At 47.1% G+C, this 12,238-nt stretch overlaps 9 protein-coding genes across 9 annotated transcripts; 5 read left to right on the forward strand and 4 right to left on the reverse strand.

Annotated features, from left to right (window-relative positions):
* The first annotated feature begins 48 nt into the window (after nt 1-48).
* ASPSYDRAFT_534583 (DUF1761 domain-containing protein) lies at nt 49-958 on the forward strand. Its single transcript, XM_040848688.1, has 3 exons — nt 49-357; nt 408-712; nt 787-958. Exons 1-3 carry the CDS (start codon nt 342-344, stop codon nt 919-921), a joined length of 456 nt encoding a protein of 151 aa, XP_040696818.1. The 5' UTR covers nt 49-341; the 3' UTR covers nt 922-958.
* A 953-nt stretch (nt 959-1,911) lies between these two features.
* ASPSYDRAFT_162927 (putative NADH-ubiquinone oxidoreductase 21 kDa subunit) lies at nt 1,912-2,608 on the forward strand (the record flags this gene model as incomplete). Its single annotated transcript, XM_040843118.1, has 3 exons — nt 1,912-1,971; nt 2,024-2,517; nt 2,584-2,608. 3 exons carry the CDS (start codon nt 1,912-1,914, stop codon nt 2,606-2,608), a joined length of 579 nt encoding a protein of 192 aa, XP_040696819.1.
* A 349-nt stretch (nt 2,609-2,957) lies between these two features.
* Nucleotides 2,958-3,694, reverse strand: ASPSYDRAFT_163418 (thioredoxin peroxidase DOT5; the record flags this gene model as incomplete). The annotated part of the gene is made up of 2 exons (XM_040843164.1): nt 2,958-3,289; nt 3,418-3,694. 2 exons carry the CDS (start codon nt 3,692-3,694, stop codon nt 2,958-2,960), a joined length of 609 nt encoding a protein of 202 aa, XP_040696820.1.
* Nucleotides 3,695-4,664: 970 nt separating this feature from the next.
* Nucleotides 4,665-5,298, forward strand: ASPSYDRAFT_162977 (putative mitochondrial protein sorting (Msf1); the record flags this gene model as incomplete). The annotated part of the gene is made up of 2 exons (XM_040843124.1): nt 4,665-4,817; nt 4,882-5,298. The coding sequence occupies 2 exons, from the start codon at nt 4,665-4,667 to the stop codon at nt 5,296-5,298; spliced, it is 570 nt and encodes a 189-aa protein (XP_040696821.1).
* Nucleotides 5,299-5,713: 415 nt separating this feature from the next.
* ASPSYDRAFT_36582 (uncharacterized protein) lies at nt 5,714-6,792 on the reverse strand (the record flags this gene model as incomplete). The annotated part of the gene is made up of 2 exons (XM_040845442.1): nt 5,714-6,473; nt 6,545-6,792. The coding sequence occupies 2 exons, from the start codon at nt 6,790-6,792 to the stop codon at nt 5,714-5,716; spliced, it is 1,008 nt and encodes a 335-aa protein (XP_040696822.1).
* Nucleotides 6,793-7,586: 794 nt separating this feature from the next.
* Nucleotides 7,587-9,089, forward strand: ASPSYDRAFT_62225 (ethanolamine-phosphate cytidylyltransferase; the record flags this gene model as incomplete). The annotated part of the gene is made up of 4 exons (XM_040850093.1): nt 7,587-7,710; nt 7,767-7,884; nt 7,948-8,722; nt 8,781-9,089. 4 exons carry the CDS (start codon nt 7,587-7,589, stop codon nt 9,087-9,089), a joined length of 1,326 nt encoding a protein of 441 aa, XP_040696823.1.
* Nucleotides 9,090-9,346: 257 nt separating this feature from the next.
* ASPSYDRAFT_137114 (monothiol glutaredoxin GRX5) lies at nt 9,347-9,951 on the reverse strand (the record flags this gene model as incomplete). The annotated part of the gene is made up of 3 exons (XM_040840781.1): nt 9,347-9,495; nt 9,557-9,830; nt 9,925-9,951. The coding sequence occupies 3 exons, from the start codon at nt 9,949-9,951 to the stop codon at nt 9,347-9,349; spliced, it is 450 nt and encodes a 149-aa protein (XP_040696824.1).
* A 346-nt stretch (nt 9,952-10,297) lies between these two features.
* ASPSYDRAFT_36585 (putative flavoprotein) lies at nt 10,298-11,026 on the forward strand (the record flags this gene model as incomplete). The annotated part of the gene is made up of 1 exon (XM_040845443.1): nt 10,298-11,026. The coding sequence occupies one exon, from the start codon at nt 10,298-10,300 to the stop codon at nt 11,024-11,026; it is 729 nt and encodes a 242-aa protein (XP_040696825.1).
* A 1-nt stretch (nt 11,027) lies between these two features.
* Nucleotides 11,028-12,050, reverse strand: ASPSYDRAFT_162971 (putative para-hydroxybenzoate-polyprenyltransferase Coq2; the record flags this gene model as incomplete). The annotated part of the gene is made up of 1 exon (XM_040843121.1): nt 11,028-12,050. One exon carries the CDS (start codon nt 12,048-12,050, stop codon nt 11,028-11,030), a length of 1,023 nt encoding a protein of 340 aa, XP_040696826.1.
* Nucleotides 12,051-12,238: the final 188 nt, after the last annotated feature.

Below are 12,238 nucleotides of genomic sequence, written 5' to 3' on the forward strand. Positions count from 1 at the left end.
ACTGACGTCATGCTAACTCCCTGCACATCATGATCTTCCCCAAAGCCCACAACAAAGCCCCGATCATTGGTTCAGAGCCAAGTACGCGCTCTCCAGTCCCAGGTTTTCCTCAATGGCCGCTTTTGAATCATGACGACGTCACATACTCGTCCACGAATAATCCGTGATGCAACTATAGTGGCTAGCTTGTCTTTCGCTGCCGACCAAAGCCTGCATTATGTCACTTGAAACAGATTGGCATTGCATTTAAAGGGTACATTGGCCTCGCCGCTAAACCTCCCGCAACTGTCTACGTTTGATCTCAAGATTCAAATAACCACTTACATATTACAGCACAGAAAATGGCTACTCTGCACTGTGAGTTTACCGATGTCAACCCTGCTGGTCAAAACTAACGGCATGTCCAGATTTCCCTTCCGTGAAACCCTCGGCTATTGCCATGGGCACCGTCTTCACCCACACTGCTTCTCTGGGAATTTTGGCTCCTGTCTTCGGCGATACATATCACCGCGCCCAGGCAGCCAATTCAAAGGAGGATTTTATCAAATCCAAAGAGGCCGCCAGTGCCGCGACAGCGTGGGGTAGTTCTCTGGCCGGAAGCGCTGTGCAAACCTATGGAGTTGCTGCTTTGATTAATGCAACGGGCACTCTTAGCTACAAGGGAGCAGCCTACCTTGGAAGCTTGATCTTTTTTGCCAGTTCGGCCCCCAGTGTATGCTCCCGCTCCACCACACTTTTAAGGTTTAATAGACATGCTGACCAGTGTTCCTTTTCCCGTCTATGAAGTTCATCAGCCAGGTATTTACTGAGAAGAGACCTCTCGACACTGTTGCTGTAGGTGCTGTCGCAAGAGTGTTTGAGACGGTTGGTCTGAGTTTGTTCCTCACTTGGTGGGGTACTCGCACAAACCCTTTTGATTAAATAGGCTTCTGGAATCTGAACCTAGTCGTTCCGCATTCCATGTTACAGCCGGGGTCCGATTGATGATGCTTTGTTCATAGCCCTAACTCGAAACAATGATTAATTAATTTCTGTCGTGTGATAATGTAAATAACGTAGAACGAATCGATTAAAGGTATATAAATGTTTGATGGCTCGGATATTACTCGCTCAAAATACCGTAAACCAGGGTAGATAAAATCATTAAAGTCCTGGAGTTTCCAGTCAATGACCACAAGAGGGGGCTTCTTGGTGGTAGGGAAGAAAGGATATTACGACACATCTTTACTTGGTAATTAAGATTATGGGATGATAGATGTACCATTTACTGGCATCGGTTCCTTATCCAACATATTCTAGGTGAAGAGGGCTAGGATAAATGCTAGTTACCTACAAAGTGTAGCATGTTATGTATCCCAGAGGAATAGTTACACTATCACAAGCGTCTTGGTGGGCTGCTTTGCATTGTCATGTATGCTATATAGTTCAGCTGCAGAAATTGCTGTCTCCTTATTTAGCTGTTGTGGCTTGTCCCAATTCATGTCCCGCTTCTATCACCCACCACTGATAAAAGGGCGTAGTCAGTTTGAGATAGAGCGGCACAATAAATATTGTATGACAGTGTCAATAGTATGCATCCATCCAATAATTTTTCCCCTCAATACCCAAATGTACCACTCCGACAGAAATGTACCACTCCGACAGAGGGAGGGAACCAATCGGGCTTACGATTAGAAGGGTTTTGATTTGCGAACCCGGAACAACAATAGTCCGAGAGTAACATCCGCTCCTCGCCTTCATCGAGTGTCTGGACACCAGGTAGCGACACAGCAAAAGGTACCCTTGTGTTTTCTCAGCAATCAGACGGGGGATAGGTAAGGACTTCAGTGTCAATAAGGTTGCATATGACACTACGTATTCTTTGACAGCACCACCCATCGTACTAATACCTCGGGTCGAGCAGAGCCCACCATGGCGCGCAACGTCGTGAACGCCGCCAAATCGGCATCAAGCGTTGTCTCAATCAATAATGTATGATCGTTGCCTCTAGTTCTCCGATTGAATGCTGATTACATGGGTTTAGAAATACTCAGTTCAGTCCACAGGTTTATGGGAGCGTGTTCGCCGTCTATTTGCCATTGACCCCAACCGGTCAACGGGTGTGCCATTGAATTCTCAATTTCGTCTTCCCACGCCTGGGGCTCTTCCCCCGCTGTCGTACGATGATCCAGTTACGGTCCCAGCGGGTGACATTGCCGACAACCCGTACTGGAAGCGCGACGTCCGCAGAAATTACCCAAAAATTAGCACAGTGAATCAGGCGGATGCTGTTGGCCTTCTCACTGTAGGAAGCCAGGCGGCGCCCAGGGATGATATTTTACAAATTGGCGAAGCAGGCGAAAAGCAGCTCGTTTCGGTGAAACAGGAAGGCGAGGAGCGGGGACTGGCGGGTTTATTCCAAAAGGACAAGAATGGCATCAAAGGTGTCCTAGGTCCCAATGGTTTGCCACCAACACCTTGTAATTTGAACTCTGCTTCGAAATACCAGATCGATGACCATCACGGTTATCCTAACGTGTATGTTGCTCTTTCTCCCCCTTGTTTTCTTTTCCCCCAAAGTGGGCCTAGACTAATGTTATGAAGGTATCCCTGCCGCACATTCGTTTAATCGCTGGATAAATATGTTTGTTAGACCAATGTATTCTGTTTTCCTTTATCCTGTGCAATTTTGCGCCGTTATACTTACCAAGATACATTTCAAAAGAACTTCCGGGCCGTAGAGAAATCAAAAAAAAAGTCCAACCGAAAGTATGCTGCGTAGATGCTCGTCTGCGATGTCTATGGTATTTTTTCTCTCATCTTATTTTCTCTTTTTCTTGGATCTAACTCCCTTTCAAAATTGTTATCTTTTACAATCACCCATGTATTTATATTTGATAGATAATTTATATAATATAAACCATTAATAGACTTTCACATGCTGCATGGAAAGGAAACAGTGACTCTTCCCAAATTTCTCATTTCTTGGATTTGTCATCCTCGGGCGTTGATATAACGAGTTGTCGGACAGCCTCCACGGTTGCATCTGGACCACCCGGTTGCAAGACAAGAACTTTACCAGTCTTGTCTATAACAAATACACCCCTGGTTGTCCCGCGCGGTAGCTTCTTGAACCCGATCGCACCGATCAACGTAGATGCAGTGTCGCAAAGTAGTGGGTACGGCAAACTTTGCTTCGTTTTGAAGGTGGTGTTGGCTTTTGGGGAATCTGCTGACAGACCATAGATGGACAGCCCTGTAGAAGTCAATTTGTCGTATCCGTCTCGGAATAGGCAAACTTGCTTTGTACCTTAAACTTGTTAGCTTTTAATTGACACCACACTGTAAATAGACAAAGCTGCACACGCTTCGGGTCGAACTAAGCCACACTGGGGCCGCCCGAGATTGAAGACTTATTGTGTACAAAAACAAACTTACAGCCAGGGGTCGAGGCCTTGGGGTATGTGAACAGCACAACGCCAGATTCACTGTCGTCGAGGAGAGCCTTGAGTGTCGTCGTCGTGCCATCGTTTGTCTCCAAATTGCCACCAAACCCATCTAGATTCACAATATCACCAGCTTTTGGTTTAGTTTCCATGATCGTAGCATTTGTGATTTCTGTTGCTTTGTATGTTGAGTGAGGCGCTTTGGTTCTTGTCCGTTTATTCACAGGTGCTGGATGTGGTGCTGCCTTGCGCTTACGCAGTTCGACCATTTTTTCCAGATTATCTTTCTGATGAAAGAAGGAACCCGAAATGAGGTAGTAAGCGGGTGTCAGAGTGATAAAAACTGAAAGTCAAGTGTTCTCAGGGGATGGGTTGCCCTTAAGGTACCCCTAAAAAGGGTCGTTGAAGCGGCGGGCTGTACATAAGCGCCTGGATCCTTGGGGGGAAGTACTTCCAGCTACGTGCTTGACGAAATATCGCGGCCCACCGGCTGGCAGGATAAGACGCAAGAAAGCATTGAGGATGAGCAATTTATCAGCAAAAACTAATTCGAGAGGGTGGTGGAGGGTGGACTGGGATTCTATGATGAAGAAAACCCTTCGCCTCGCAAGAGAACAACCCGTGTAGGTACCACGAGCCGTGCAAAATTCCCTCTTTCGCTACCTGGGTGAATCATGGCTTCTGTCCTCCACTCTTTAATTATCGACCATACCTGTTCTCACTGCATTATAATAATTATGTGATGAGTAATGGTATAGTGCCTAGTTAAGTTACTATACCTACAAACTAATTTACTATTGCTAGTCTCGAAGTTAGCACTTGCCACTCGAGCCGTCTTTTTTCTGCCGGAAAATCCCGACGTGAGGGTGGAACTAGGATTTCCCCGGTCAGGATTCTCGACTTCATGGAGAAGAACTGCACTAAAATTTCCTTCCATTATTCCTTCGCCACTCTTCGACTCATCTCCACCTTTGCAGACTGTTTTTCCTCTTATACTGATTTCTTTGAATCTCCAGTTCAGTCTTTGTGTCTCTACTATTGTTTGCCTTTACCGAACCTTCTCTTTTCACACATCTTGCACTGAAAACGCATTAAATACGATTTTTACCCAGCCGTTTTCTGATCCCGATTCAATCACCGCCAGGTTTAATCGGCCCGCTCATATTTGTCTTTCGAAGGACGGCCGAGGGAACCAGATCCTGCCGGCCTTGGTGCTCTACCGCGTTGTTGGACCCGGCGATGAAGGTCTTCTCATCTATTTGTACCTTCAACTACTCGTGGGACGAGGTCTCAACAGCAAATTGGCGGAAGTATTGTCCCTGGAACGATAAATCTACACATGTCGTGGGTGTAGATACGTTGTCGCGGAGGGTTGAGCCGGACACCGGAATTGTAAGTGCTGCTTGGGGAGCCTTGAAGCTCTGTTTCGTCAAATGTCTAATGCTGTGTTTGATAGCTTCGCACCGAGCGACTTATCACATGCAATCAGACCGTACCACAATGGGTCTCTTCGCTGTTTGGAGGGAGCCCGACCTCACATGTCTACGAGGTATCGTACGTTGATCCAGTTTCAAGGAAAGTAACAATGTGCTCGACGAACCTCACGTGGGCCAATGTTCTAAATGTCCGCGAAACTGTCATCTACCAACCGTCAGTGTCCACTCCGTTATCTATGACCGATTTTCAACAAGAAGCGAAGATCACTGCACTCTGCGGGGGATGGCAAAAGATCAAAAACAAAGTAGAGGAGGCAAGCGTCGAGAGGTTTAGGGAAAATGCCAAACGGGGTAAAGAAGGGTTCGAAGCCGTACTTGAAATGAGTCGACGAGTCTTCAGCGAACAGCGTGAGCTAGAGACTGCCCGTACGGCATGAACCCCCCCACTGCAAACTGCCAGTATCTACATCGTGACACATCCAGCGTTTGCCTTGCATAAATCGGCGTCGATCTGACCTGTTTTGAAAGCGTGTTGATTTGGCGTTGGGTTCCGGTATTCATTCTTTGCATATATATTTTTATTTACTGACAACGTGACTACCCTCCCCTCTTGCTTGTTTAACATATTCGGGTTGATTAAACACGCGTTAAAAAGTTATCGATATCCTTATCATTATCTTGGGGGTCAAGCGACTTCTGTCGCAGAAATCATGAGCACACGAAAGCCGGAGCTGGGCAGCGGGACAATTGTATTTCAAAGATATTCACTTTAACATTACCCCCATCTTTATTAAAAAAGATTCTGTGTATTTTTCGTCATCACAATATGTTTTCACTAAATTGTTCGAACTGTCACCCTAGAAGACCTCCCAACACGACTCGACCCACTCCAGCCACCTCCGTTCTAGCAGCACCCCGACTCGCATCTTCGAATTCACGTACTATGCCGGCCACAATAATCTTTCGGAGTTTCGCATCTGCTTTCGTAAATAGCTCACCTAGTGCAACCGTGCAAACTGCAGGAGTTGAGATTAATGTCACGAGGCGGGTATAGCAGTCTATCAATACATCGCATAACGTGACAAATGTTTCAAAATAGTCCGGCTCAAATGGCAATGACGGGGTCATGAGGTATGTGTACTCTTCTCCCGGTAGAAGGTCTGACGATTCTGAATGAGGAATGGACACGCTTGCAGAAGCCGCGTTTACTGAGGACGCAGCGCCCCCAGCCATAAGTTTCAAGTCGGAGGGATCGCTGTGTTGCATGGGAAGACCAATCTCTGTCGCTGAGCTCGCCCTTCTACCCTTTGTCCCACCATGAGTGGCCCGTTTAAACATCTGGGGTATGCGTGCTCGGGCTAGTGTTGATGACGAGCTTCCCTCCGGCGGATGCACTTGCTGAAAGGCTTCGAACTCAATCAGAAGTGCGTTTAGCGCACGCAGATATTCGCCTGACGTGGTGCTGACGTCTATTATAGGTGGAATGGATAGGCCGAGAAGAAGATAATTTATTGCACGTCGGGATAGTTTTCGGGCATCGAAGTAAGGGATCCGACTAATATCCACCCGAGAGTAGTGGACGGTATTGAACCAATATATACGTCCTTCATGACTATAAACTGGGTGTCAGCAAGCTGTACCTTCATTTATGAGCCCGCAAAAAAGAACATGTGCCCAACTGACGCTTTTCTCAGGTAGTCGAGTGTAGATATTCGTTTCGTGGCCATGTCATGAATATGCTGGTAAATTGCTGCGGCGCTCTGGGGACCAAGAACCCCCCCGCCACTCATTAGGGGAGGGGGAACAGACCCCGGAGCCGCTTCGTGACCTATTGATTTATTTGTATCCCTGCGAGACAAGGTGGGGGTGAATGTCGATGGAAGCATGTCGATGGTTTTCCCGAAGGAGCCTTGCCCCCTTCCGGCGGACATGAGGGCAGGATTTTTTGTTCCCTGACCTGAGTGTTTAATAATAAAGATAGGAATATAATTATTGAAATAGGCCAAATGTAGATTCCAGAGATATAGAAGGGCGCAAAACTTATTGCAAACCCTTTGTTCATAGAATCAGATACGTTTAATATTCGATGATATCTCCCCACAAGGCACAGAGCCCCTGACCGCGGAGGGTACGGATTTGGAGTTTTGGACATTGGCCAGAACAGCTCAGTAGTTCCCCGCACTAAACCTTATTAGGTAGAAAGTGTTTTCTTTGGAAATCCATCTTGAAGTATTTCTGTAATAATGCATAATAGAGTCTGAATTAATCGAGACTCTAGAGCCCTGAATGATTATGTCTGTGTTCGGTTGATGCTTAAAAGGGTCACGTCTTCCTTAAGCAGCTGCCGGCCCTACCATCTAAAATATAAGCATTTCCCGCCCTCTTGGATGTTAAACAAAAGCGGCGGGAGATGTCAAAATGATAGTTCTTTGAGCGTTCCATTATTCAATTAATTTGACAATATAGGAACTGGGACTCCATCATTCATAAGTCATCCAGGTCACGCATGTTTTGGTCGTCTGCCCTCAGTCCAGTAGAACTTTGTCTTATCGATAGGTAATGAGGGCGGTGAAGATGGCCTTTTCTCCGTAGCCTGTGCCCCTCTTCGACCCCTGTTCTTTACCACTCCATCAACAACGCTCACGCGCTTTGCAATCCGTAAGACGGATATACTAGCCCCTCGCGCCGAATATACGCCCAGATAATTCTTATCAAACCGCATAGAATGGAAGCATTACCCGAAGAGATAATCCCCAAACGCGGGGAATGGCCCGTTGACCCGCAAGACGATATCCCAATATCGGAGAGGCGTATTTGGGTGGACGGGTGTTTTGACTTTAGCCATCATGGTAGGGGATCAGCCACCACCGATATTCGTATAATTACCCTAATCATATGCCCGTAGGACACGCAGGAGCTATGCTTCAGGCGCGTAGATTAGGGGACGAACTCCTAGTTGGCGTACATTCTGACGAGGCAATCCTGGAGAACAAGGGGCCGACAGTCATGACCTTGGAGGAGCGGTTGGTTGATGTACCGAGACTTTGTTTTTGGCTGTTTGCTGACGGGCCGTACAATCCATTTAGAATTGCTGCGGTAGAGGCCTGTCGCTGGGCAACGAAATGCGTCCCTCATGCTCCTTATGTAACGTCTCTGCCCTGGGTCTCACATTATGGCTGCAACTACGTCGTCCATGGTGACGATATCACCTCGGATAGTAATGGGGACGACTGCTATCGGTTTGTCAAGGCTGCTGGCCGCTTCAAAGTGGTCAAAAGGACCCCCGGTATTTCCACCACTGACCTCGTTGGCCGTATGCTTCTTTGTACAAAGGGCCACTTTATCAAAAGTGTTAAAGGTACGCTTTCAGGGACGGATGGCCCAGGCAACGAAAACGAGCGTTTGCAATATGCTTCGTACCTCCAAGACAGGCTCAAGGATTACGCCACTGATCAGACGGGTCTGCAACCCGGCCCTCAAGTTTGGGTTTGGGAAGGTTCTAATACAGCAAAGCTCGAGGGTATGGTTGACGAATCGGGGATTTTTGATAACCTTGTCAGTGGAAAATTGCCGAGACAAGGCCAGCGAATTATTTATGTCGACGGAGGGTTTGATCTTTTCTCCTCCGGTCATATTGAGTTTCTCCGCCAAGTTTTGGCGATCGAGGAATTTGAAGGCCGACAGCGTGGCTGGTACGATCACGAACAAAAACAGCAGAGGCTAAAAGACCATGGAGAAGACTATGGGCCTGCTTATGTTGTAGCTGGCGTTCACGATGATGATGTGATAAACCACTGGAAAGGATTGAATTATCCCATCATGAACATTTTTGAAAGGGGCCTCTGTGTCCTTCAATGCCGAGTAAGTTTTGATTATTTCCTCCACGTTGAAACTTAGTTTTTGCCTGACATAACTTTAGTATATCCATGGTGTCGTGTTCTCGGCTCCATTTTCGCCAAGTCAGCGATACTTGGAGGCAATGCCGTTAGGCGTGCCGGACGTCGTGTACCACGGCCCTACCACATTCATCCCACTGACATATGATCCCTACGCCGCCCCGAAGCGCATGGGTATATTCCGTGAGACAACCGAACACGCGTTTCAACACGTTAACGCGGGTGAGATTGTCGAACGGATTCTCAAGAGCAGGGAGGCTTATGAAGCAAGACAGCGCGCTAAATTGCAAAAGGGCGTTGTTGAGGACCAAGTTAAATCAATGGAAGGTTAAATGAAGGGATGAGACACCAAATAAGTGAGTAGACTCTTCATACAAATTGGCAAGACTGCAGAGATAATTGATGACCATTTTTGTTTAGCGAAAGGTCAGATGGACTCGTAAATTTTGGTTTGTGATAGGCCATGGCCCTCCTACTAACATATGCAGCGCCAAAATTCAAAGCAGAAGTTTATAAATACTAAGAATATACAGATACGTTAGAATTACATTGAATATAGGGTGGTTTAGCCCAAATGAGTATCATTCCTCTATTCAGCCACCAGAACACCCTTTTCTTCCAAGAGCTTGGAAAGCTCGCCGTTTTGATGCATCGACATCAGAATATCACACCCACCAACGAACTCCTTCTCCAAATATAGTTGTGGAATCGTGGGCCAGTCCGAGTATTCCTTGATTCCTGTAGAAAAACGTGAGTTAACCGTAGTCGAAGCAAGAATTCGAGTAACATATAAGCTTACCCTGACGTAGCTCCACATCTTCCAGCACATTAAACGCAACGAACTTCTTTGGATCAACACCCTGCAGGCCTAGAATTTGGATGCTTGCCCGGGAGAATCCGCACTGCGGAGTCTCTGGGGTACCTTTCATGAAGAGAACTACAGGGGCCGATGCAACTGCTTTATCGATCGCTGCTTTCGTTTCGGTCGAGATGAGGCGGGCTTGAAGGATACATGGGAGCTGGTTCGCAAGTTGGCTCGCGAACTGGGGCCGGAATAGAGGCCGTCGGAGTGTCTAGGTCGCGGATTAGAGGTTGGTCACCGACACCGCAGAAAAAAGGGACGGCAAAAGCAATTTAAAATTTGTAGTGGAGGAATGCATAACTTACAGAGGAGAATATTGTCCTTGAAAACATGGTGAATATTGGCTGTTCGGATGACGGAGCAGGACGATGGCAAAATAATGGCTTGTATATCACTGGTGTAATCACGTGCCGTATATACCCGTCCATTTCTAATCAGACTCGGCATGATCATTTGCGGATCCACAAACCGAACATCTCCGCAATATTTCCTCATAGTTATTGGGGATTTACTTTGCTAATTCAGCAGGACTGTAACTAGAGTAGATGATGTTTTGTTTCCTAATACATTACTATTAAGTTCCCATCCGAACCGGCAACGCCACACTACGCCCCTTACCATTATCGAACGCGAACATTTCAAAGCCATCGACACTGGTTATCATTTGCTATAAATATCATGGAATTTGCGAATACCCGTTTTTCAGCTAAGCAGCACTTGGACGATGGTAAACTCCATATTCTTCTGGCAGCCAGCGGATCTGTCGCCACGATAAAGCTCTCCAATATAGCAGAAGCTCTCGGCCGTCATCGCAATGTATCAATTCGAATCATTGTGACCCAGTCAGCCGAGAAGTTTCTCATTGGCCAAAGTCTGGAGCAACCAGCACTCGAAAGCCTACGCCAAACTCCCGGCGTAGATGCAATATACCGAGACGAAGACGAATGGAAAAATCCATGGGTTCGAGGAGATCCAATCTTGCATATCGAATTGAGAAAATGGGCTCACTTGCTGCTTATTGCCCCTCTTTCTGCAAATACGATGGCTAAGATGACTGCTGGCATTGCAGATAACCTCCTTCTCTCGGTCATTAGAGCATGGGACACCACCGGGATGGTAGACCTTGACCTCAAGGACAAGAAGCCTCTCGTGTTTGTTGCCCCTGCGATGAATACTGCGATGTGGAGCCATCCTGTCACAGGGAAGCAACTCACGATACTACGGAACGAATGGGGCTGGAGTCCTTCGCACAAAGACGGTTGGGTTTGTATTCTTTCCCCGATAGAGAAATCTCTAGCTTGTGGCGATACCGGGAACGGCGCTATGATGGACTGGAGGGATATAGTTGAGAGCGTGGAGGATTACACAGGTCTGAAAACGAGAAATTCGGGCACTAAAAAAAGCTGAGCTATTCGATCGACTCGATCTGTTGATCAAAATTGATCGTCTCATGACTCGCTTTTTTGTCGTCTGTGCCATAAACTTCATATACATGGGCGAGATATTCGAAAAGCATACCCATGGAGATGCCCCCGCCGGTTAATAAACACCCGTTCTTAAACCACCACCAGCAACTTTGGGTACTTTTCAGCTTGACTTTCCGAATCATAATTCCTAGTGAGAGCGCGGCACTACCGCAACTGCCGACAAAGAAAATTGGACCGGCACCAGCTGCCAGTCCTGCAGCGGCAAGAAGAGCTACCTGAACAACCGCTAACCCAGAGAGTACTGTTTTTGTGTTGTGTTCGTGGCGAAGAGCAATTGATTTGATCCCGGCAGTAATGTCGTCTTTGATGTCCATGTGCGCATATATCATATCGTATAAAACTGTCCAGGAGACACAGCTTGAATAAAGAGCAACAGTGGCCATCAGGGCATTTGGGTGGGCCACAAGATCGATGCCCAGAGCGGGAAATCCCATAATAGCCCCCCAAGAAAATGTTAATCCTAGGACAGCTTGGGGATAATATGTGACACGCTTGGCAAGTGGATAAGACCCTACTAGTAGCAGACTGGGGATGCCATACCAAAGGCATTGGGAGGGAAACTGAAGCAGAATTCCCAATCCGGCTAGAAGTTGAGTACCGGTGAAAATAACGGCTTTTCCCGGAGATATTGCACCCCTCGCAATCGGTCGAAACTTCGTGCGTTCAACATGCGGATCCAGATTCCTATCCCATAAATCGTTGATTGCACATCCTGCCCCCCGCATTATCAAAGCACCACTAAAAAAAAGCCCTGTAGTCCCAAGCACTTGAAGCGTTGAAACCGCTGGTGTCATCGTTGCTGCAAGCAGAGTGGAGAACGCGCAAGGGAAAAATAAATAATATGTTCCTGCAGGATTGTTAAGGCGTATTAACTCGGCGTATGGTATCCACGATTGCGGAAAGATGGCGACGAGCCCTGTTTGAGGGGGTACGTATTGGTTCATGGCACCGCCCTTTTGCTTCTCATGTGAAATTCCAGTCGCGGTTGGGAGGGGGGTGGTATTTAGAAATCTCGCATTGAAAATTCCACGCTTGGATCGGGCGGTTAGCCGTCTGGTTGCGCTTGGAGTAATGTTTGAATATCTCGAGACTCTCATAATCTTGCACTGATTCAAGAAAATTTTGCATGAGT

Source organism: Aspergillus sydowii (assembly GCF_001890705.1).
Source record: "Aspergillus sydowii CBS 593.65 unplaced genomic scaffold ASPSYscaffold_17, whole genome shotgun sequence".
NCBI lineage: Eukaryota > Fungi > Ascomycota > Eurotiomycetes > Eurotiales > Aspergillaceae > Aspergillus > Aspergillus sydowii.